General features: G+C 46.8%; 1 protein-coding gene across 1 annotated transcript; it reads right to left on the minus strand.

Annotated features, from left to right (window-relative positions):
• Window positions 1-9411: 9411 nt before the first annotated feature.
• Window positions 9412-23172, minus strand: POU2AF1 (POU class 2 homeobox associating factor 1). Its single transcript, XM_052653346.1, has 5 exons — window positions 23109-23172; window positions 13588-13718; window positions 13058-13100; window positions 12708-12973; window positions 9412-9726 (listed from the first exon to the last, which is right to left on the minus strand). Exons 1-5 carry the CDS (start codon window positions 23170-23172, stop codon window positions 9412-9414), a joined length of 819 nt encoding a protein of 272 aa, XP_052509306.1.
• Window positions 23173-24297: the final 1125 nt, after the last annotated feature.

Here is a 24297-nt window from a genome sequence, read left to right on the forward strand (position 1 = left end):
TTGTAAAGCAACTATACTCCAATAAAAATTTAATTTAGAAAAAAAATGGTACAGCATCAATTCTATGTATCACACACGAGTTGCTGAAATCTCTGGTCAGTTTTCAGACAGCCATCCCTAAACAACTGACATTGGAGGGTAGATGAGCAGTGGTTCTGGGCTTGGATTCCATGTTGAAATCACCTGAGAGCTTTAAAATCCCTGATGCCCAGTTCTCACTCCCAGAAATTCTGTTTAGTCGGCCTAAGTCTTGGTCTGGACACAGGAAAGGAATTTTTCAAGACACCCCCAGCGATTCTAATGTGCAATCTAGGCTGAGACCCCTATTAAGAGTTTCCCACCTGATTGAATTGGGTAAAAGAGGCCATCACCCTGACCTTAGGGATAATGTGCCTTCTCAAGACTTTCCCAGAAGAGTTGACATTGACTTATTAGTATGGGTGTTGCTTTAAGACCAGGTTGGATAAAGAAAACCTTTTGTGAGAACTTGATTTTAGTTTTGAGACAGTATGTAACATGTGGCATGTGGGTGCTCAGTTGTGTTCGACTCTTTGCGACCCCATGGACTATAACCCGCCAGGCTCCTCTGTCCATGGGAATTTCCAAGCAATAACAGTGGAGTGGGTTGCCATTTCCTACTCCAGGGGATCTTCACAACCCAAGACTTGAAGCTGCATTTCCTGCATCTCTTGCATCGGCATGTGGATTCTTTGCCATGTGCACCACCTGGGAAGCCCGAATGTAATATGCATCTCATGTTTTTACCACTCCTTGTCTCAGATGAGAAACCCCAGGATCATTCCCTGCAGAATCCATGGTGTTCCTACACCTAGTACTGACAAGTCAGTACTGACTTAGAACCCCTTATGATCAGGCTTTTAAGGCCACAGCCAGCATTCCTCATGTGGCATCCAGAGGAGCTTTTACCAAGAATCTCAATTACAAGTTCTGAAGTAGGGTACATGAAACCTAAGGATCACGTGAGACAATCCATTGGTGTGCAGACGAAAATCTACTAATTTATAAGAAAAACAAGAGAGAAAGAAAAAATCAATATCTACTTGTGTTTAATATGTGGACTGAGGTGATGAAAGGTCCCAATTTACTCCAGACTAAAGGATTTCCTGGAACACAGGACTAAATCTTGGAAGGTCCCAGGCAACCAGGAAAAACTGGTCACCTAACATGGACTAATGCTGGTCCCCAACTTGGATATGTGTGACTGATGGCTCTGAAAGTGTCCCTAGGGACAAGCAGAAGTTACACACAGAAGGGACGATGGTGACGCCCTCGCTCAGCTTATTCATTGCCATCATTCAGCAACCTTTGAAGTTTACAAGGTGATTATCAGTGTGATTAATTTTATAAGTGCAACAGTTTTAAAGGATACAATCTTTATAGTGATATGAGATTCTTTCACCACAAAGAGAATTACTGATTATCTCATGGCAGAAAATCCCAAAGAATTGTCAAGCTTAAAAATAAATTACTACTAATTTTTAAAAATACAATAATACTAAATTTTCACATCTTTTTGGTTGATAAATTGACTGTCCAAAATATGCTACCCACAAATTTTTTTTTAATTGTCTTAAGAGTTTAAACACAATTTGCATTTAATCCAGGCCATCAGGGTATAGATGATATTTTAGTAGTGCTTTTAGAAATTCAGTAACAGAAAAAACTTTATAAAGTGAGGTCTAATGGATATTTAGGAATGATTCCACCATTATGTGATATTATTGCTAACAACAATTAAGTTAAATGTGTCGCCTGTATCTTTACACATTTTTTAAAAAGTAGAAATGGACATTTTTAGGCTATTTAAAATTTTCCACATAAGAATTTGAGGGTTTTTACTCAATGTGTTAAATAATAAAAAGTCAACATTTTCAAGCTAGAAAACTTTTTTTCAAAGATGAAATCTGTAATAATTCATGATGCCTGTGTATCCCAGAGTTGGCACTTGATAAAAATGTTCAATGAATGAATGAATCCCTCTTGCAGTGTTCATTAATGTTGACACTTATAGGATTTTTTAAGTTGAAGAGTATTCCATTGTATTTATATGCATTTTCTTTATCCATTGAAGACATTATGGTAAGTGAAATAAGCCAGTTACGGAAGGAAAATACTGCATGATTCCATATACTTATATGAAATATTTAAAATAACCAAACTCATAAAAGTAAAGAATAGGGTGGAGTTTGTCGGTGCCTAAGAGGAGGGGGGAAAGAGGAGTTGTTAATCAATGGGGATAAAATTTTAGTTATGCAACATGAATAAGTTCTAGAGATCTGATGTACCATATTAACCTTACAAATAACAACACTATGCTGTAAACTTCATAATGTGTTGAGGATAGAGACCCTTGAAATGGGAACACTATCAGCCTGTTGTTTCACAAGGCTTGCCAACTTGTGTTTTATTTTAAATAAAGGTTGCAATATTTTATTGTCAAAAAATTCTTGGAGGATAAATCTGTTTTCTTACCAAAATTTAAAAATTTTAAGCCCTCTCACATTAGTCATAGCTGTACTTGGAAAAAACTTACAAATATATTCAGTTCAGTTCAGTTCAGTTGCTCAGTCATGTCCGACTCGTTGTGACCCCATGAATCGCAGCACGCCAGGCCTCGCTGTCCCATCACCAACTCCTGGAGTTCACTCAAACTCACATCCATCGAGTCAGTGATGCCATCCAGCCATCTCATCCTCTGTCATCCCCTTCTCCTCCTGCCCCCAATCCCTCCCAGCATCAGAGTCTTTTCCAATGAGTCAACTCTTCTCATGAGGTGGCCAAAGTACTGGAGTTTCAGCTTTAGCATCATTCCTTCCAAAGAAATCCCAGGGCTGATCTCCTTCAGAATGGACTGCTTGGATCTCCTTGCAGTCCAAGGGACTCTCAAGAGTCTTCTCCAACACCACAGTTCAAAAGCATCAATTCTTTGGCACTCAGCCTTCTTCATAGTCCAACTCTCACATCCATACATGACCACAGGAAAAACCATAGCCTTGACTAGACGGACCGTAGTCGGCAAAGTAATGTCTCTGCTTTTGAATATGCTACCTAGGTTGGTCATAATTTCTCTTCCAAGGAGTAAGCATCTTTTAATTTCATGGCTGCAGTCACCATCTGCAGTGATTTTGGAGCCCCCAAAAATAAAGTCTGACACTGTTTCCACTGATTCCCCATCTATTTCCCATGAAGTGATGGAACTGGATGTCATGATCTTCGTTTTCTGAATGTTGAGCTTTAAGCCAACTTTTTCACTCTCCTCTTTCACTTTCATCAAGAGACTTTTTAGTTCTCTTCACTTTCTGCCATAAGGGTGGTGTTATCTGCATATCTGAGGTTATTGATATTTCTCCCAGCAATTTTGATTCCAGCTTGTTTTTCTTCCAGTCCAGCGTTTCTCATGATTTACTCTGTATATAAGTTAAATAAGCAGGGTGACAATATACAGCCTTGATGTACTCCTTTTCCTATTTGGAAACAGTCTGTTGTTCCATGTCCAGTTCTAACTGTTGCTTCCTGACCTGCATGCAGATTTCTCAAGAGGAACGTCAGGTGGTCTGGTATTCCCATCTCTTTCAGAATTTTCCACAGTTTATTGTGATCCACACAGTCAAAGGCTTTGGCATACTCAGTAAAGCAGAAATAGATGTTTTTCTGGAACTCTCTTGCTTTTTCCATGATCCAGCGGATATTGGCAATTTGATCTCTGGTTCCTCTGCCTTTTCTAAAACCAGCTTGAACATCTGGAAGTTCACGGTTCACGTATTGCTGAAGCCTGGCTTGGAGAATTTTGAGCATTACTTTACTAGCATGTGAGATGAGTACAATTGTGCGGTAGTTTGAGCATTCTTTGGCATTGCCTTTCTTTGGGATTGGAATGAAAACCGACCTTTTCCAGTCCTGTGGCCACTGCTGAGTTTTCCAAATTTGCTGTCATATTGAGTGCAGCACTTTCACAGCATCATCTTTCAGGATTTGAAATAGCTCAACTGGAATTCCATCACCTCCACTAGCTTTATTCATAGTTATGCTTTCTAAGGCCCACTTGACTTCACATTCCAGGATGTCTGGGTCTAGATGAGTGATCACGCCATCGTGATTATCCGGGTCATGAAGATCTTTTTTGTACAGTTCTTCCATGTATTCTTGCCACCTCTTCTTAATATCTTCTGCTTCTGTTAGGTCCATACCATTTCTGTCCTTTATCGAGCCCATCTTTGCATGAAATGTTCCCTTGGTATCTCTAATTTTCTTGAAGGGATCTCTAGTCTTTCCCATTCTGTTCTTTTCCTCTATTTCTTTGCATCGATCGCTGAAGAAGGCTTTCTTATCTCTTCTTGCTATTCTTTGTAACTCTGCATTCAGATGCTTATATCTTTCCTTTTCTCCTTTGCTTTTCACCTCTCTTCTTTTCACAACTATTTGTAAGGCCTCCCCAGAGAGTCATTTTGCTTTTTTGCATTTCTTTTCCATGGGGATGGTCTTGATCCCTGTCTCCCGTACAATGTCATGAACCTCATTCCATAGTTCATCAGGCACTCTATCTATCAGATCTAGGCCCTTAAATCTATTTCTCACTTCCACTGTATAATCATAAGGGATTTGATTTAGGTCATACCTGAATGGTCTAGCGGTTTTCCCTACTTTCTTCAATTTCAATCTGAATTTGGCAATAAGGAGTTCATGATCTGAGCCACAGTCAGCTCCCAGTCTTGTTTTTGCTGACTGTATAGAGTTTCTCCATCTTTGGCTGCAAAGAATATAATCAATCTGATTTTAGTGTTGACCATCTGGTGATGTCCATGTGTAGAGTCTTCTCTTGTGTTGTTGAAAGAGGGTGTTTGCTATGACCAGTGCATTTTCTTGGCTAAACCCTATTAATCTTTACCCTGCTTCATTCTGCATTCCAAGGCCAAATTTGCCTGTTACTCCAGGTGTTTCTTGACTTCCTACTTTTGCATTCCAGTCCCCTATAATGAAAAGGACATCTTTTTTGAATGAGGCTGCAACGGCCAGCACAGTCAGCACGGCCGAGAGGAGCTACCCCACGTCGGAGGTCAGGGGCGACGGTCTGGAGAAGCCACCCCATGTCCAAGGTCAGGGGCAACGGTCTGGAGGAGCCACCCCACGTCCGAGGCCGGGGCGGCGGATGGGCACAGCAACCCATGTCCAAGGAGCAGTGGCTGTGCTGGTGCAGAAGGACCTAGAGGAGCTATCCCACGTTGAAGGTCAGGAAGGGTGGCAGTGAGGAGATACCCTTCATCCAAGGTAAGGAGCAGCGGCTACACTTTGCTGGAGCAGCCGTGAAGAGATACCCCATGCCCAAGGTAAGAGAAACCCAAGTAAGATGGTAGGTGTTGCAAGATGGCATCAGAGGGCAGACACACTGAAACCATACTCACAGAAAACTAGTCAATCTAATCACACTAGGACCACAGCCTTGTCTAACTCAGTGAAACTAAGCCATGCCCGCTGGGCCACCCAAGATGGGCGGGTCATGGTGGAGAGGTCTGACAGAATGTGGTCCACTGGAGAAGGGAATGGCAAACCACTTCAGTATTCTTGTCTTGAGAACCCCATGAACAGTATGAAAAGGCAAAATAATGGGATACTGAAAGAGGAACTCCCCAGGTCAGTAGGTGCCCAGTATGCTACTGGAGATCAGTGGAGAAATAACTCTAGAAAGAATGAAGGGATGGAGCCAAAGCAAAAACAATACCCAGTTGTGGATGTGACTGGTGATAGAAGCAAGGTCCGATGCTGTAAAGAGCAATATTGCATAGGAACCTGGAATGTCAGGTCCATGAATCAAGGCAAATTGGAAGTGGTCAAACAAGAGATGGCAAGTGTGAACGTCGGCATTCTAGGAATCAGTGAACTAAACTGGACTGGAATGGCTGAATTTAACTCAGATGACCATTATATCTACTACTGTGGGCAGGAATCCCTCAGAAGAAATGGAGTAGCCATCATGGTCAACAAAAGAGTCTGAAATGCAGTACTTGGATGCAATCTCAAAAATGACAGAATGATCTCTGTTCGTTTCCAAGGCAAACCATTCAATATCACCGTAATCCAAGTCTATGCCCCAACCAGTAATGCTGAAGAAGCTGAAGTTGAATGGTTCTATGAAGACCTACAAGACCTTGTAGAACTAACAAATAGATTAGGAACACCAATTTACAAAAGTTCCTACCCAATATTCAAAAGAAAAAAAAAAAAAAACAACCTGAGAAACATCACGTATCTGTAAAGTCTACTAAAGGAGAATCTATTATAATCAACTGCAGTCTTCCACTCAGTATTTCCTAAATGGAATGGAATGATCTCCCAAGTTAATTCAATTCAATGAGGAATTACTGATTGCCTCATATTGGAAGTGAGTTTGTAAAAAATAAGTTATCTATGATGCCGATTTCAAAAATTCAAGTTTAGCTCGAGAATGTGTCTTCAAACTTCCACTTACATGTAAGTACATGTAATGTTTGGAGAATTTGAGTCACTTGGCCATACACTTTCATGATTTTGCATATGTCCAGCCTGTTCGTCTTATCACATACTCATCTTCTCCTTGATCCCTATTTTCACGTTGAAAGTGGACACCCTTGTGAATCAGAATCCTGTAAAGCACCAATCTATACAGAACTACTCACTCTGTTCATGTTGTAGTGCGAGTGGTTCACCCTTCTATCACATAAGGGGTGAGTGAGGGCTGCAAAATGCATTTTTAAAAGGTCTTTCCCTTCAGTTGCGCCTTAGTAAATCTAGAGAAAAAAGCCTCGAATCCCTTTCCTTCCAGGTCTTTTTTCTGGATTATGATCTACGTGAAGAATAAGCAAAGAAGACAGTGGTGGTGACAATCAAAAGTGAAGCAAATAACCAGATGTATTTTTGTCCCCCCAAACTGGAAATAAGGGACACAGCAGAATAAAGTAGATCATTTTTTAAAAAGACAATCACCCCAGTAAATAATACCAATGAAGGCAGTGAGCTCAGAAATTCTCAGTAACTCGGAAAATCACCAGGAAAAGGCGACCCCTCCAAAATGTAACTCATGCCAAGGACTGGTGTTAGAGGAGGCTGGCTGGCTTCTAGAGATCCCATTTCATTGTGATGTCTGGTCCTAAGAAGAGATTGGCCTCCTTTGGGCATAGCACTTGGCACCATGTCACATGTCCCTGTGTTCTGATCGGTGGACTCTAAGAACCTGCTGTGGAAATGCCAGGGGCTGACTTATCCCTGGACACCCAGCGTCATGAGCAGGTACTCATGTATGACAGATAAGAGGAAGAGTGATAGGGTTAAAAAGATTTGCTTCTTTTTCTCAGAGCCCTACTCTTCCGGACACCAAGCCTCCTGGCTTTGCATGTTTTGCCTGGGAGAACTGGGCTGCAAGCAGAGTGGGGCTACACTTATCTTCCCTGGCAGCTGGTCACATTGCAAAGTCAACAAGACTAGTATAAGCTCCTCCTTGAACAACACTGCCTGACATGGAACTGCAAGCTAAGGGGATTAATCTGATAAGAAATAAAACACTTCAGCACAGAGAAGTCTGAGCAAATCTTTATTGAAAATGTTTCCATCTTAACAGAAAGCCCCAGGAAGAAGCTTAGATGGATGGTTACAATCAAGATATCTGACCTCAAGAAAAGAAGGAAAAAAAAAAAAAAATGTCTTAAATCTTAGCAAATATGTCAAGTATTCGATTTTATTGCTTTGCTAGTTTTGCCGACTTAAACTCCCTAATAGAGGCTGCTTCTGCACCTTCTCAAAGCTTCCAATCGTAAGTGGGAAAATCTTGCATAGTGTTTTTTATAGGAAACCAGGGCTTTTGATCAAACAAGCCCGAGACTCCCTTCTCTCTTGCCTACTCACACCACTGCCAACAAAGATGGAAATTTGCTATCTAAAATGCTATTTTAACCTTTTAAATCTAAAAAAATTAAGTCTGAATAAAACAATTCAAGATATCAGTTTTGGGGACTTGAGGCAGATACCAGAAAGTTAAGTCAAAAACAAACCCAAAGCAGAAAAAAATCCAAAGAAAAAAGGCATTTTTTTCTCCAAAATGTTATTTAAAATGGCGAATCTATGTCATTTCCCAGAAAAGTCCACTACTTCTATATGGCGTCCTCCAACTAATGCTAGTTTCCCATGCATACAGCCACTGTCGGGAGATGAGCATTCTGGTGGCAACTGTGCTTGGGTCCCATGCATACAGCCACTGTCAGGAGATGAGCATTCTGGTGGCAACTGTGCTTGGGCCCCTGCAAATCTGATGTTTCTCCAGCAAAAAAATAAAAACAAAAATGGAAATGAAACCTGGCAGTCCTTCTGACTGAGGCTCTAGAAGCCCCAGGAAGGTTGGTGCTTGGCGGGGAGGTCTTGACTCCACAGAAGAGTGGTCCATGGAAGTTCAAGAGGCACATTGGCCATACTCAGCCAGGACCCACACACCATGATCTCAGTGGATCTTGGCCTGCACTCAGCCCCACCGGGTCTGGACATGGAAAGACATATACAGTCATTCTGTTTATGAAAGCTCAGCTCTCCTTGCAAGTATCCTCAAGGAGAGCAGCAAAACCATCTATTAAAGCTATATTTTTCTTAAGTACATTCCCCTTCTTAATAACCAAGTAATTAAAGCAAATCATTCCTCAGTCCTGCTCTCCCCTGCCCCCACGCCCACCCCCAAGTATGCACTCTAACTCCCCATCCCTCCTCTGTCCCCCCCCATCGGTCCAGCCCCTACCCACTCTGATGTTCCTTCCCACCCCCCACCCTCCACCCATCACCTCGCTGAGCCCCAGGTCTTGAGACCCTGCTGCCTAGACTGCAGAGCTGGCCAAAGCTGAGAACAGCAAACAAAGGAGCAATTGTGGGAACTGACACTCAAGGCCTCCAGCGTTGGTTCTGCCCTTGGAGATGCTGGCAGGGCTGGTCTTCTCACAGGGCACCCCGTCCATCTCAAAATGGCAAAGCACAGGACGTCACTGCCTGCAGATGGCTCAGTGGGGCTGCTGCTACCGTGAAGCAGGGGGCACTGGAGAAAAGGGCCTTCTTCAGGAAGGGAATGTGATAGAAGTGAAAACCCTGGGCCACAGAAATTAGGCAACACCCGGCATCAAATCTTATCTTTAAAATCCCTAATTCCTTCCCAAAAGGGAACCGAAATGGAAAAAGAAATAAGAAAGGGTGAGTGAGAAAGATGGGGAGGAATGGAAGGAGGGTGGGAGAAAGTCTGGTTTACAATTCTAGTTTAGGGTAGAAAGTGTAGTTATGAAATGGCAACTTCAAGCAGAAATGAATCTGAGGGTTTGATCCCTGGCTTATTTTTAAATCCCAGTTTCAGGGAACAGGGTGCTGAACAGGAGGCTCTGGGGGGCATCAGCGCTAAAAGCCTTCCACGGAGAGCGTGTGGTTGAGCGCGTAGGTGTCGCTATCTTCTTCCTCCAAAAGCAGCTTATCGATGGTCAGGGAGCCGATGGCTCTCCTGGGGTCCTCGGCATCCGGGAGGACTGGCTCGGGGATGGAGATCGGGAGCTGGACAAATTGGGGCCCAGGCAGGGCTGGGGCTGGAGGCTGGTACTGCAGGGTGGAGGTGGGCAGCGTGGACAGAGGCTGAGGCCATGGGAAGTAGGTGAGGGGGGCCTGGTGCTCGGGGCCCTCCAGCGGGGGCCCCACGGTGGGCGCGGCGGCACTCCTCGTCTGTGATGGGGAAGACGCAGGGTGGTTAGCAACCCCAGGTACCCACTGCTCACCCCGGTTCTTGCAGGGATCTCTGTTTGCCTCACCTCAGCCCTGTCCTGCCATCTCACTCCAGAGGGCTCTGCTTTCCCCTGCACAGTCTCCCCCAAGGGAGAAGCCAGACAAACTTCCACATCCCCTTCCCTGTCACTCACTAGGTATATGCCCTCCTATACTTCCCCACCTGAAGCCTCTGTTTTCTCATCTGTAAAACAGATTCCCCAAAGGACTGACATCACCGGGCTGAGCGAAGAACAGATGCTTTTCCAGATTTCATTGAATATAAAATGCACCCAGATTTCAGAGATATCAAAATATGTGTGTGCAGGGGTGACATGCATCTTAAAATCAATGATAAAACAGCATCTTAAACAACAAGCCCATCACACAGCATAGCAGCTGTATTGCCAAGTGGCCACTGCTGTGCCTAGACACAAAGACTGTCCTGGCTCCACACAGCAGGTTTGGGATTCTGAGGACCCCTTGAGCTCAGCTCCACTAGCCTCCCATTACCTTATCCTCTGCTGTTGCTTAGCTGGGCCCTCTGTGGCCTTTCCAGGGACCTCCAAAGGTCAGGGCCATTCTCCCAGGCGCTCTGTAAACAGTATCTTTCACCTGCATGGCAGCCATCCTACAAATCCCAGCTCAAGCTGCCAACACCAGGGCCTGGACGCCACTGATGAGGAAGGAGGTAGGAGAGGACTGTCTTTGCATGGAATCATGTGTGTGAGAGAGGCCAAAACCTCCCCCATCACCCTCTGTCCCCTGCCACATTTCCTCCAGTGGCCACTGTGTCTTGAGAACAAACTATTAGAGTCATTAGTCCTGTGTGTTCAGTCATGTCCGACTCTGTGGCCAACCAGGCTCCTGTGTCCATGGAATTATCCAGGCAAGAATCATGAAGCAGGTTCCCATTTCCTACTCCAGGGGATCTTCCCTACCTGGGGATCAAACCCACGTCTCTTGTGTCTCCTGCATTGGCAGGTGGATTCTTCACCACTGGGGAAGAGCTTATTTCAATCTTTTGGGACCTTGCTCCAATGCATATTCTGGTACAGGAGGTCTGATCAGACCTGGATTCTGCATGTCTAATAGGATCCCAGGTGATGCCAATGCAGCTGGTCCAAGGACCACAGTTTGAGCAGCAAGGCTTTAGGGTATTTTTCTATAGAATAATAGAGCTGGAAAGGGTCTCAGAGGACTTTTCAGCCTCCCAACAAAGCCTTATCACTTCTAGTATTTAAAAAATCCAAATGGAAATCCTACATCCACCTGGGCAGGTCAACTACCACTGCAGATATCTTGGCTCAGGGATAGAATTACATCAACCCGTCATACAGGTCTTATCTGTTGCAGATCAGGAGTGGAAATTGTTAGCTCTAACCAGCTTTGATGAGTTAATTTACAAAATGGCAAGACAAATAAATTATTTCTTAATAAATATGGTTGGTTTGATACACAGAACTTTTCAAAGCAAGAGATGGGATTGATGAAAGGGATAAAGAAAAGAATCCCTGGTCCTGAAATGGTTGGGAACCACTGTGTCCACCCCTCCCCACCCCCACCCCAGGCCTCCGATATGGAAATGAGCTGCCTGAGAGGGGTGTTGAATGAACTGCTTCCCATCCACCATCATTCAGGTCCCACCACTGGCTTGCTGAGCAGCGGGTGGGCATGGAGGGACAGGGGTCCTGCAACCCAGGCCTGGATGGTGCTTGAAGGGGAGAAGCTTTAGGATAACACTGGACCTTGAGGTAAACAGACAGGCTTGGGGGGGCAAAGCAAGCTCCATCGTCATGGGTGGGCTCTGCAGTGACTCATGAGAGCCTCGCTCTGCCTCCCACAGCCTTCCTTGGACTGGTGCTAGATATGGCTGTAACCACTGGTCTTCTCGCCTCTGAACACCTGGGGGCTTCCCATTCCTTTGGTCAAACAGGCACCCTTCACATAAAACTATTTCTCTTCCTTCCTCCATTCCTAGGGGAGCAAACCCTTTCTTTCCTATCCAGCACTTGAAGATAGCACTTGGTTAATGCTATTGGTCAACTTTGAGGCAATCATAGTAACTCATATCTATTGAGTGCTTTCTGTATTTTGGAAACCAGGCTGAGCCCAGAAAGTGTTCTAAGCAGTCTAGGTGCATCAGGCCATTGATCATGACATCAACTCTTTCGTTAGTATTCCCATTTCACAGATGAGATCATTGAGATTCAGAGCATTAAAGCACTGTGCTTGGGGTCACATAGCTAGTGAATGAAGGGGCAGAGTGTCAGACAATCTGACACCAGAGGTGGAACTCAAAAAATTACCCTGCGGGTGGGTCTCTCTCCATCAAATTACAGTTTTCTGAAAAGTTGTCTCATGTGTTGCTCAGCCTAGAAATTTTCTGAAAAATCCCATTATTGGGTGAATAATCACCCCCTAAATCATCTGAGTAGAAAGGAGAGGCTGGCTCTGGCAAGAGACTCCATGCAAACATCACCTGGTTCCCCATTCAGGAAAAACTGAGATACATCCCTGAGACTCAGCATATCTGAGGCAGCAGGGGAGATAGGGCAGACCGGCAGGCAGGTGGGCGTGCCAGCCCAGGGAGTACAAGGCATGACAAACGAGGCCATCAGCCTTTCTATGGGAGACATCTAAAGTCACTGGGAGCGAAAGAAGGCCTCCCTGGGCCATTCACCCAATAATGGGGTTTGTCTGAGCAACACGTGACACAACTTTTGAGAAAGCCATACTTCTGGTGGAGTGAGAACCACCTACAGGGTAGTTTTTTGAATTCTGCCTCTAGTGTCAGATCGCCTTAAGCCCCACCCTGGAGGACACGGTGGGCCTAGATGATCTGATTATCCTGGGCATCAACAGCAAGGAAGGTCAGGGGCAGGAAATCAGCCCAGGTTCTAGAAGGGTGCCCTCTGCATAAATGCCTTCATGTGACGTACCGTGACGTTGGTGATGAGCGGCTGGGAGGCATAGGTCAGCACCGAGGAGGGCCCCACGACTGTGTAGCTGGGGCACACAGGCTGCACATACATGTCAGCCGAGTAGGGGCAGCTGACAGCCTCGTGGGGCACGTACTCCGTGTAGGGTGTCCATGGGGCCAGGGGCTGGAGGGCGGCCGGGGTGGGCTGGGAGAGCCAGCCTGCACACAAGGCCCCCTCTTCCGTCACTGTGGAGGCAGAGACCTCCATGTCAAGGCAGGAAGGACCTGCGGGAAGGAAGAAGTTACAGAGCTGCATGTGACACCCAGACGAGGGGCTGGGAGGAGGCCGGGGCTGCGGGGAGCTCTTACCCACTGTGGTGTAGGTCGCCAGGGGCTGGTGGGGCAGCACCACCTAGAGGGGGGAAGGAAGATGGGGTGCAGGTTTCAGCCACCTCCAGCGAGCCGTCTGCAGGAAGCTCGCCCAGAGGGTCCCAGGGCAGGAAAGGAGGGGGTGGAGGGCAAGAACCCCCGTCGTTAGAACAAGCACCTGCCCCCCGACCCAACCAGCACCACCTATACTTCCCAGGGGGTGGGTGTTTCCCCTGAGCGAGAAGGCTGTGCACTTAGGGAAGCAGTCTCACCCTGTCCCAGGGGGACCCTCAAATCCTATCAGGACGTATGAGACACCTGCTGTTCAAGTGGGATTTCTCACCCCACTTCAAGTAACTCGGCTTCTTCTGCCCTGGGCCGGATCTCCAAGAGCCACACCTCTGCAACGTGTGGTCCTTATGCCCTCGCTGAGGATCCCATGGAGCAGGGACATACACCCGGCCTGACCCCCTTGGACCACTCCCCACTCCCTACACACACACACACTCCGATCACAGCAGCCCCCTCACCGCCGTCGGTGTCACCGATGTCCCACTGTTGGCATGGCCCCGTTTCCTCCGCAGCAGCTCCTTCACCGGCTCCTTCACACGCACGCCCTGGTATGGCCGGGGTGGGGCCGGGGCTTGCTCTGGAGCTGTGGCTGCAAAGAGAGCATCATTGGTACTCGTCTCCCTGTGCAGACAGCCCCCAGCCCAAGGGGCCTGCTCTCCTCCAGGGTCTGCCTGCTCACCTAAGCTGTGCTTGAAGGTGCGGGACCACAAGTGACTTCCTAGGACTTTCTCCCAGGGTTAGCACCCCTCCTGCCCCAAACCTTCTAGGCTCCCCTCCACCCAGAAGATGCAGGCTTGAGCACTGCAGCGTGATCTCAACCCAATTCCCCAACCTTTTTGTACACTAAGCACCTCCTGGAGCCTGTCGGGCCAGAAGCTCTGTCTAGACTCCTCCTCTCCACCTTCTGTGAAGGTCTCCCCTCTTCATCTCTACCAGCGATCTCCCAGGGTCAGGAGTCCCTCTCACTATTCTCAACCTCTTGAGATTCTTCCTGACCCAAGACTACTACTACAACCCTCCTCGCTGACCACCAGGGCCCACAGACTTTGCTTCATCCTACAACCTCCTCAACGCTTCCAGACAGGTTAGAATTCATCATAGGGGGCAGCAGAGGATGGCATAAGAGCAGGGACTCTGAGTCAGATGCCACAGGCCTCAAAACTTGCCTCTGACACTTTCTAGCTGTGTGATCCTGGGTGAGTCACAGGCACATCTCTCTGTGCCTCTTAACTGGCAATTTCTTATCAAAGGAGTATCGTAAGGAGTCCCTGACACAGTAAATGGGAAGCATAATACAGGCTTCCCAGGTGTCGCAGTGGTAAAGAATCCACCTGCCAATGCAGGAGACACAAGAGATGCAGGTTCAATCCTCGGGTCAGGAAGCAGCCCTGGAGAAGGAAATGACAACCTCCTTCAGTATTCTTGCCTGGAAAATTCCATGGACAGAGGAGCCTGGCAGGTTATATAGTCCACGGGGCTGCAAAGAGTCACGACTGAGTGACTGAGCACACACACACATAGTATATGCTTAATATAAAATCAGAGACAGAATTAGGGGCTTCCCTGGTGGCTCAAATGGTTAAGAATTTGCCTGCAATGCAGGAGACCCAGGTTCGATCCCAGGGTCAGGAAGAAGCCCTGGAGAAGGGAATGGCAACCCACTTCAGTATTCTTGCCTGGAGAATTCTATGGTCAGAGGAGCCTGGGTGGGCTACAGCCCATGGTGTTACTAAGAGTTGGACATGACTGAGTGACTGAAGACTTTCACTTTCACAGAATTCAAATACAAGCATTCAAATAAATCTCTAGTCTATGTAATAATTAGTAATCCCTTTTTTGCTATGAATTTCTTATGCCCCTAGCTACACTATAAACTTCCCAAGGTGAAATAGTATACCTTATTTCTCAATATCTTCCCAAGTAGCATGTCCATGCTGCTGCTGCTGCTAAGTCACTGCAATCGTGTCCGACTCTGTGCAACCCCATAGACGGCAGCCCACCAGGCTCCCCTGTCCCTAGGATTCTCCAGGCAAGAACACTGGAGTGGGTTGCAATTTTCTTCTCTAATGCATGAACGTGAAAAGTGAAAGTGAAGTCGCTCAGTCGTGCCTGACTCTTAGCGACCCCATGGACTGCAGCCCACCAGGCTCCTCCATCCATGGGATGTTCCAGGCAAGAGTACTGGAGTGGGTTGCCATTGCCTTCTCCAAGCATGTCCATAATAAACTTAATAAGTTATTGATTGATTAATTGGTTGGATGGTTTCTCAAAATGTGCTGCCGACTCATTTTCCCTTCACCTTTCCTGGACATTCAGAATGGGCTGCAGTGAGTGCTTCCAAGGGTTTCTGTGGCCCCCAGGAAAAATAACCAACGGTGACCCATATCCCTGGAGCCAGAGAGTGTCCAGCTTCATCTCTCAGAGAAGGTTCCCTCTGCCTTCTGTCATCAAGGCCAGGAAACTGAAGCACCACAGGCTGGAACACGGGGCTTTCCCCAACCAGGAGAGCAAGTCGAAAGCATCTACGGCTGGCAGTGACAGTCTGCCCTTCCAGATGGAAGCCTGGCGCCTTGGACCCCTGGAGGGCAGACCTGGGTCAGCCCAGAAAGGCAAGTAGCACTGGGCCTTCAGCTCACATGGTATCACTGATTAGGGCCCAGGGACCTGGGCTCTGAATCAAAAGCCCGGAAGCCCAGATATCTATTAAACCCGGATCTGCAGCGCTGCCCTAACCGAACTTTGCTCAGTAAATACCCAGCTGATAACACCCCAAGCCTGACCAGCACCAGACCTCCATCCCTGCTCCAGATACAAACATGGCCGGGCCTGGAAGCCCAGGCAGAGAAGCAGGGGTAAGAAGGAAGGGGTGTCCAAGAGCTGCAGAAATACATGAGAGTCTGAGGACCCCAGACTCAGATACATTCACAGGGGTTTCCTAACCTGGCCAAGTAAGCTGAAGTGACTGGGGAGTGATACAAAACACAGATGCCCAGACCCTGCTCCCAAACAGTCTGATTCTGGGTGTTTGATGTGGCCTTATGAATCTGTATTTATAAATATCACTCAGGTGATTCTGAAGCTCTGCTGGAATTAGAATCACTGCTAATTCATCCCTGATTTCTCTTTAACATTCCAAGAAGAGATTTATTATCTTCTTTCTAACATGCCCTGTCATAACAAGGGATCCTTACTGATATTCACTTATTCTTTCAAATATTTCTGGATGCTGGGAACACAGCACTGAAAAAGACAGATGTGGCCACTGCCCACACGCCTCTTGCAGTCTAGTGGGACAGATGAATGATAAAGCAGTTATAACTTGTGAAATTCAGGCTGAAGCAGGAGTGTGTAGCAGAGAAAGACAGCCTGGGACCTGCACCCTGGGACCCCTGTGCACCATCATCTTTGTTTAACCAGCAGTGACCACAGACTTAAGAGCCTAAGATACTTGGGCTATTAGTTTCTGGTGGAAAGGTCTCAGTTGACTTACATCCCAAGCCTCAATTTCCTCATCTGTAGAATGGGGCTAATAGTTCCTGTCTCACATGGTTCTTGTGAGGATTAACTGAAATAATCCATGGGAAGCTTCCAAATCCATGTCCAGCATGTGGTCAGCATTCAACACGTGCTATTATCCTTCCTCCTCCCCACCCACGTCCACCTTCCTCTCTAGACTGCTACTGTCAGAAAGCTCTTCCTCCTACTCAACCTGCCTCATGGTGACAAGCAGCATTTTCCCTTGTGTTACCTTCTAATGAAACTCGCAATTCATGATCCATTTAAAGCTTTTTCATGGACAGAATGAGGATCATAATGGTTTGTATTTGGTAAGGTAACTTGAGAATTACATGTAAATGCTTAAAATAGAGCTTACACTGAGAAAGCATTAAATAAATGTGAGCTAATACCATCATTCAGAGAAGGCAATGGCACCCCACTCCAGTACTCTTGCCTGGAAAATCCCATGGATGGAGGAGCCTGGTAGGCTGCAGTCCATGGGGTTGCTAAGAGTCTGACACAACTGAGCAACTTTGCTTTCACTTTTCCCTTTGATGCATTGGAGGAGGAAATGGCAACCCACTCCAGTGTTCTTGCCTGGAGAATCCCAGGGACGGGGGAGACTAGTGAGCTGCAGTCTGTGGGGTCACACAGAGTCGGGGAGTCGAACACAACTGAAGCAACTTCGCAGCAGCAGCAATACCATCATTGATATTTGTAGCAGGTCCCCTCCCAGCAACTGAAGACAGATCCCAGGTGTCCTATAGAGTCGGAACAAAACATTCCATTCCTTCAGCTATTTCCTTTTTTGGATTCCAAGAAAGAGTGAGAACATTAGAATAATTTATTGCAAACTAAATTAACACAATAAAAGTGGGGAAAATAATAGGCAGAAAGAAGCAGGCACTGGCTGGTGATTTTTAAAAAATAGCCAAACTTTATTATTAATATTTGAATTACCATATGTTGATTGTGATTTCCTCCCATAGTATCAAACATCAGTGTATAAATAAAAATTAAACCTAGATTTGCAAAGAACTTTGTGTTAAGACAGCCATGAAAAGCAGCCACTGTGAACCCATGTTCTGATTGCCTTTGTGCTTCTTCTCAGTAATCAACAACTCACTGGGACAGGGCTCATGAATTTTAACCTCTCTCGGAAGTGCTTCAAGATGTAATAAAATAGGAATATTGTTCATGTTTGTCCCCTCTGAACAGAGCTAGTTCGTTTCTGTTTGTAGTTAGTGACGACCTCTACAACTGATTAAGAGTGATTCCCATGCTGTTTCCTTCGGCTACTTCTTAATGACGTGTTTTGAATCCCTCTAACCTTCCTTCTGTCTGCATCACTCCAGCACAAGTTCTGCCACTTCCCCTTATGAAGATGCCAGTGGTGACCGCAGGCCCCAGGTGTGGCCTGACACGGGGCAGGGGGCAGGGGGGAGGGCCTGCCCTCCCGCACTCTGACCTCCCATTCTCAGGGTTACTCACAGCTCCAGCAGATAGGTTCACAAGCATATCATTCAACCTACACTGGTCTCTGGTTGAGTTGCTAGCTATTCTTAGGCAGACAGTGCGGCCTGAGGCCTTGTGCATTCAGGAGAAACTTGACGGATAGAGTTATTTGGGGGTCTGATCACTGTGGTCACGCTCTTCATTCAGCTGGGGCACAAGAAAAGCACGATCCCACACACACACACCTCAGACAGGTGTATCATTTGGCCCCCACTGATCTGCTGATACACTTCTGGGGAAGGGCCAGGGGGACTCCGGATCCCACTGCCTCCCCGGAAGTGGACACGGGGACCGCCAGGCTGCAAAGCAGCCACCTGGGCACTTCCCGCTTCCTGACAAGTGAGGGCTTCCTGCCTCCTGTTGGTTTTGAATCAATGAACAAAGAGGGCTTGGGGAGCTGCTGTGAGCAGAGGTCATCACACTCTGAGGTCTGGACTTCCTCAGAACCCACAGTGTCAACAGGTGTGCCCTGGAACAACACCATCTGGAGAGCAGTTTCGAGGTCCCCACCTCTTCCTACTGCAGTCACGAAACTCCCACAGCTCCCAAGGACCTCCTGGCTGCCCACCCAGGAGTCCCCAAGCACTGCCAAGGGATTCTGTCACTGCTGTCAGGGGAGCAGGCAAGAGTGAGGATGCTTCTGACAGTGTCTTTGCAAAGTGCCCATGAAATATCAGAATCCAAAGCCTCAAGACAATTCCCACAGGACCCCAATGGCCCAAGTGTATTTGCAAGGTGGAAAACCTGCAGTTGGCATCTTTCACACCAACCTTTGTGGAGCAGCAATAACCATCCATAATTCCACAGTAAACTCTGGACTCCCTATTGCCACTAGCATGAGAAATGAGCCCACAAACAGAAATTTGGAAGAGGAAAATAAGTTTGTCTGAAGTCATAACTGCTTTGCCTTAGGTCTTCTGGATCCCTCAATAAAATAACTAAAGAAAATTTTAAGATTATCAAAATAATTTCCTCAGATAATAAGACTAAACAAAAGAAGAGCCAAGGAATGTAAAACTGGAGAACAAAATAACACACAAGCAGAAACGAAAGTCCAATTTCCCAAAGCAGAGTTGACCAGAGATTCTCACAGCCCCCAATCGAACTGCAGGTACAGGTAACACTCTCTCAAAACCTAAGTTTTCTCACCATTTATCCTGTGGTTTGAAGACCCTTTACGTCTCTTGGGGGCATCCACATGTCCAGCACTGAGAACACTCTTTCCACCTAAACATAAGCCTCTTGACTCTCATGGGGAATCTCCAGGTTTAGTCTGAGAAGTTCAGCCATATTATCTTTCCACCACTGCAAGTCAGTAGGCAATGTTGTTTGGGAGAAAAACAAAACTCATTTACAGAAAAACCTATGAATTTGGCCCCACTGAGGGCTTCCCTTTTCCAAAATGAGCAACGAAAAAATCTGAAGGTATAAAAAGTCAGCAGAGGCTATTTCAGTTCCCCCTGCCACGCACCCGGACATGCTCCACATCACAAAAATAAGAGTCCTGCAGCTGCTGTTCCACTGGAAAGCACAGACCATGACAGAGTCAAGCCCAAGGGTCACCTGAGAGAGCACCCTGGCTGCATGTGGGCCCTGGGCTTGCTTTGCACCAAGCTTCGGGAACATAGGATTCTACTGATTTAAATAAACATGGCCCTTGGTTCCTTGATGAGGTATAATAAACATCACCAAGGAAACATGCAAAATTGCCAGCACTTGTTTATTTAATGACCCCATGCAAACCATGTTCACACCACAGTAAGAAAGCTGCAACTAAAGAGGTAGGTCCCAGTGAAGCCAACACCCAGGCATCTCCTCAGGGCAGCTTTAAGAGAGCCCTCTTCAGGCAGGAGGTACCTAGAACAGTCCCCAAGATATTCTTGAAAGCTTCTCCCAGCCATTGTCTGGTCACAGATCTCCCATGAGCCAACGGGGCCAGGCCATGAGCTGAACCCCAGTCGGGACCGCTGCCGTAAGGGATTCAGGGTGAGCCTACATTTCCATCATCAGGGAACCAGGAAGGGGAACCCATCCCACCCGTCTTGACAATCTCTCATTGACAGCGCTTCCCATTTACAACCAACTGGTTGAAACTTGAGGATGAAGCCACATGGGGCCATTTTGAACGACAAAACTTTTCTGGCCCAGAAGGACATATAACCCAGTATTGATCATTCCAAAATAACCACAGTAAATATTACTCTCTTTTGCTGATGAATCTTTAGTAATATTTCAAAACATAAAAAAAGACCCACTAAGGAGAAACACAATAATTTTTTTCTTCATTTATAGCAAAACCAAAACCAAATAATTGAACAATAGGCATTCAAGGCATTCAAAGCCTAGGGCTACCTAGCTTCTAACTAAAAGCAAAGTCATAAAAGTTGCTGTCACTTTTCACTTTAATGAAAGGAAGCTTGTTTGCGTTCTTGACCTAAGATAGTTGAGGACTCCCGGGAAAGCTTAACACAATTCACCTAAAGGATTATTCATATCCTTAACTGAACACTACTGCAAGTGTGGTTGGTGAAGGTCTGAGTCATATTTTTTAATTTGTTCTTTGCATTCACAGACAATGGCTGATTTTTTTTTTTTTTTTTCCTAACTGGAAGAAAGAACTTGGGCTTTGGCCAAAGATTGGACTTGACACGCTATAGAATGGTTTTCTCACCCAGTTTACACTAGATTGTAGGTTACTTTTTTTTTTTTTAACCGGCTAACAGAGATCCCATATGCATGTAAATGTAGGCTTTCTATTCACTAATGTCTGGACTGAGAAAGACCCTGCAGCCAGGAAATAGCAACAAGTCACTCACACACTTTAGCAATCTACTATCAGCGCCGAGGAGAAACAGACAGATGGACAACAAAGGTGGCTTTAAAGGTGTACACAAGATGTGGGACAGTGAACCCTCAACTGAATTAGGATTTGATGTTGCTTGAAGGCTGTTGGTCACCAAACAGGAGTGAGTCTTCATGTGTAGACTAGGGTGTCTCCATCAGGAGATCTCAAATATGGAAGCTGAGCCCATGTTCTCTGGTCCAGTTGCAGAAGGGAAGGGAACGGTCAGTATTCCCGGCCCCCCCCCAAACCTCCTGTGTCCCCATTCTAAGAGGCATATTCCCATCAGCCCCCACAGAGCTCACTGAGCAACCATAGGCAGGTTATTGAAAATGCATAAGGAGGTCCACAGTCACTTAGGACTTCCCCCGACCTGGCCAGACCTAAAGGACCCAAAGGAAACACCCTGAAAAAAGGAGCCAAGGACACTCCTAAGGTACACTTGGGGTGACTATAGAGTCCCAGATCCAAGGGGTCTAGAGGCCAAGTAATCCCTATTTCTGCTCTCTGCTCTGCTAAGTCGCTTCAGTCGTGTCCGACTCTGTGCGATCCCATAGACAGAAGCCCACCAGGCTCCCCCCATCCCTGGGATTCTCCAGGCAAGAACACTGGAGTGGGTTGCCATTTCCTTCTCTAATGCACGAAAGTGAAAAGTGAAAAGGGAAAGGGAAATCGCTCGGTCGTGTCCGACTCTTAACGACCCCATGGACGACAGCCTACCAGGCTCCTCTGTCCTTGGGATTTTCCAGGCAAGAGTACTGGAGTGGGGTGCCATTGCCTTCAAAGGAAGCTAAATTCGGCACTGAATGGACACCCAGGGTGATTAGTCTCCTCCCAAAGTCCCAGGTGGTGCTAGTGGTAAAGAACCTGCCTGCCAATGCAGGAGACTTAAGAGACACAGGTTCAATCCCTGGGTCTAGAGGATCCCCTGGGGGAGAGCATGGCAATCCACTTCAGTACTCCTGCCTGGAGAATCCCATAGACAGAAGCCTGGCGGGCTACAGTCCATAGGGTTGCAAAGCGTAAGACACGACTGAAGCGACTTAGCACACCCACACCTGAATTATGTTAAGCTTAAGTAGAGAGCCCTATTACCCAGAGCCCCCTCTCATTCACCAAGCTCCTGTCTGAACATTCCACTCTGCAGCCTCAGAAGTCCCTGAATTGTCCCAAAAGTTGTGGATGAGCCACCCATGACCTTGGGTGGAGTCAGCCATGTGACCTCTAGTGTCAGAACCTTCTGACTCTTTCCACAGAGGCTCTACTGCTGAGGTGTCCCTCCCTGAGAGTGCTCAGCATCGCTCACCCAGCCGTCCACCCTCCTCCAATCCTCCTACAGATCAAGTAGAGTATAGAAGGCTCTTGGATTCTGCTCTTGACTCCCAGAGACAGTGTCAGTGTGAGGCCTCTGTTTTTGGAGACTCATGTATGTTGAGTGCAGGGCTCCCAAAGGTCTGTGTGTTTCCTGCTCACAATCTTAACTCCCAGGAACTCAGAAATCACCACTCTCACCTTTGCATGATGTCCTGTGGCTCACAGAGAATTTGACACAAATGCTTTCACCATAACTTCTGAAATAGACAGGAAAGTCTTCCTCTCACCCTCCTTTTCACGGATGAGGAAAGTGATTCTCAGAGACGTTCAGTGACTTGCCCAGGGACTGCCCTTGTAAACAGCAGTGTCATCAACTAAACCCAGGACATCTGATTCCAAGTACAGTCCACTTCTGCCTCACATTCTGCCTCCTCCCAGACCAGGGCAAATCTCATTTATTCCTCTGGGCGACACTGGAGGTTGGCGTCAAATGGATCCCTGCTCAGTTCTAACCTCCCTCCCTCCAGGCTGGGAGTCTGGGCCTGCACCACTCCCTCGACTGCCAGTTCCCGCAAGAAACGACATCTCCCAGCTGAGGAGGGAGAGAGAAGTCCATGAGAAGCTTACCGGCAGCCTGCTCACATGAGGAGTGGCGAGAACTGAGACCAACACAATTCCCCGCAAAGTTTTATTTTTGGTATTTTCGACCGTAATGACAGCGGATAGGTTCACCTGAGAAACCAGCTGCATCTGCCCGCCTTTTACAGAAACTGGGGTCACCAGAGCAGAAAGGGCTCCCGTCTCACATACCATGTCTCAGGGTGCCAAGGAGACCCCTGGCAAAGGGCTCTTTAAACAGGGCAGAGCAAGCCATGTCCCTGCCATCATGGAGCTTACCATCTAGGCCGGCAGAGTATGTAGACTTAATCAGATCATAGCACAAGCAAACCTAGAATTACAAACTGGGACGGAGCTGCATCTGCCCCACAGTTGAAGTGTTCTGGGCTCATTTGGCTCATTTTCACCTCAACTTGGTTCAGTCAGGCTTGAATGAGCAGCAAGTTGGGGGCCCCTGTCTCCAGGGGCTGTATGAAGAGGAGAGTGTTTGAGCACAACTGTTCTGTCTCCAGCGCAATGAGACAGTTCTGGGGTTGGGCTCAACCCACACCATGCATGGAAGCCTGACCCCAGATAGAATAAAGTAGCCCCAGACCTTCAAGATCCTTCCTCAGCCTAGGGACCCAAAGATGTTTCACTTTTCCTGTCCTGGCAGATTAGTCCCCTAGGGGAAGACCCAGACCTAGAAACTGAGATTCCAAGATGGAAATCAGCTGGCTTCAGGAGTTCCAGACAGTCTCAGATCTAACTTTCTGACAGTCCTATCTGCAGGAAGCCTTTTGAGTCAGGCTACAACAGCTCTCAGTGAAGTCAGAAACCACCTCCTTCTAACGGTGGACTCATATCAATTAGGAAGGGAAGAAGCATCTAATGCAACCCTAAAAGCCTTGGCACTGAAAAGTGGTGTGGTGTTGTTTGGAACTCAAGCAGATCTAGTTTAGAATGTCGACAATATAGCTCATCACTGTGTGACCCTTGACAAATAATGTAAACTGTGTGTGCCTCATTTCTCCATTTGTGGCATGAAACTAATGATCTCCATCTCATAGGAATGTCATGAGGATTGTATGAAATTAACCAAACAACTAGTATGTAATAGGTTTTCAAGAAATGGCTGTTTCTTCTTTCTTCTCAGCCAAAAATCTGTGGCCCTTCACTCATCAGAAGAGTAGCCTTGGTACAGTGACCCTGACGTGCCCTCATCCAGCTGCATCCTAATACTGAATGTCTCCATCCTCAGTATACCCAGGGCCTTCTCAACCTTCATTGTATTCCTGGAAGTCATCCCTCAGATTCTTGGGCCTGATGTCCCCAGCGGCAGGATGGCCCTGTTCAGGAGACAGGGAGGGCAATGATGCTACAGAGAAATTGATCAGAGATC

Source organism: Budorcas taxicolor, chromosome 15 (genome assembly GCF_023091745.1).
Source record: "Budorcas taxicolor isolate Tak-1 chromosome 15, Takin1.1, whole genome shotgun sequence".
In the NCBI taxonomy this organism is placed as follows: domain Eukaryota; kingdom Metazoa; phylum Chordata; class Mammalia; order Artiodactyla; family Bovidae; genus Budorcas; species Budorcas taxicolor.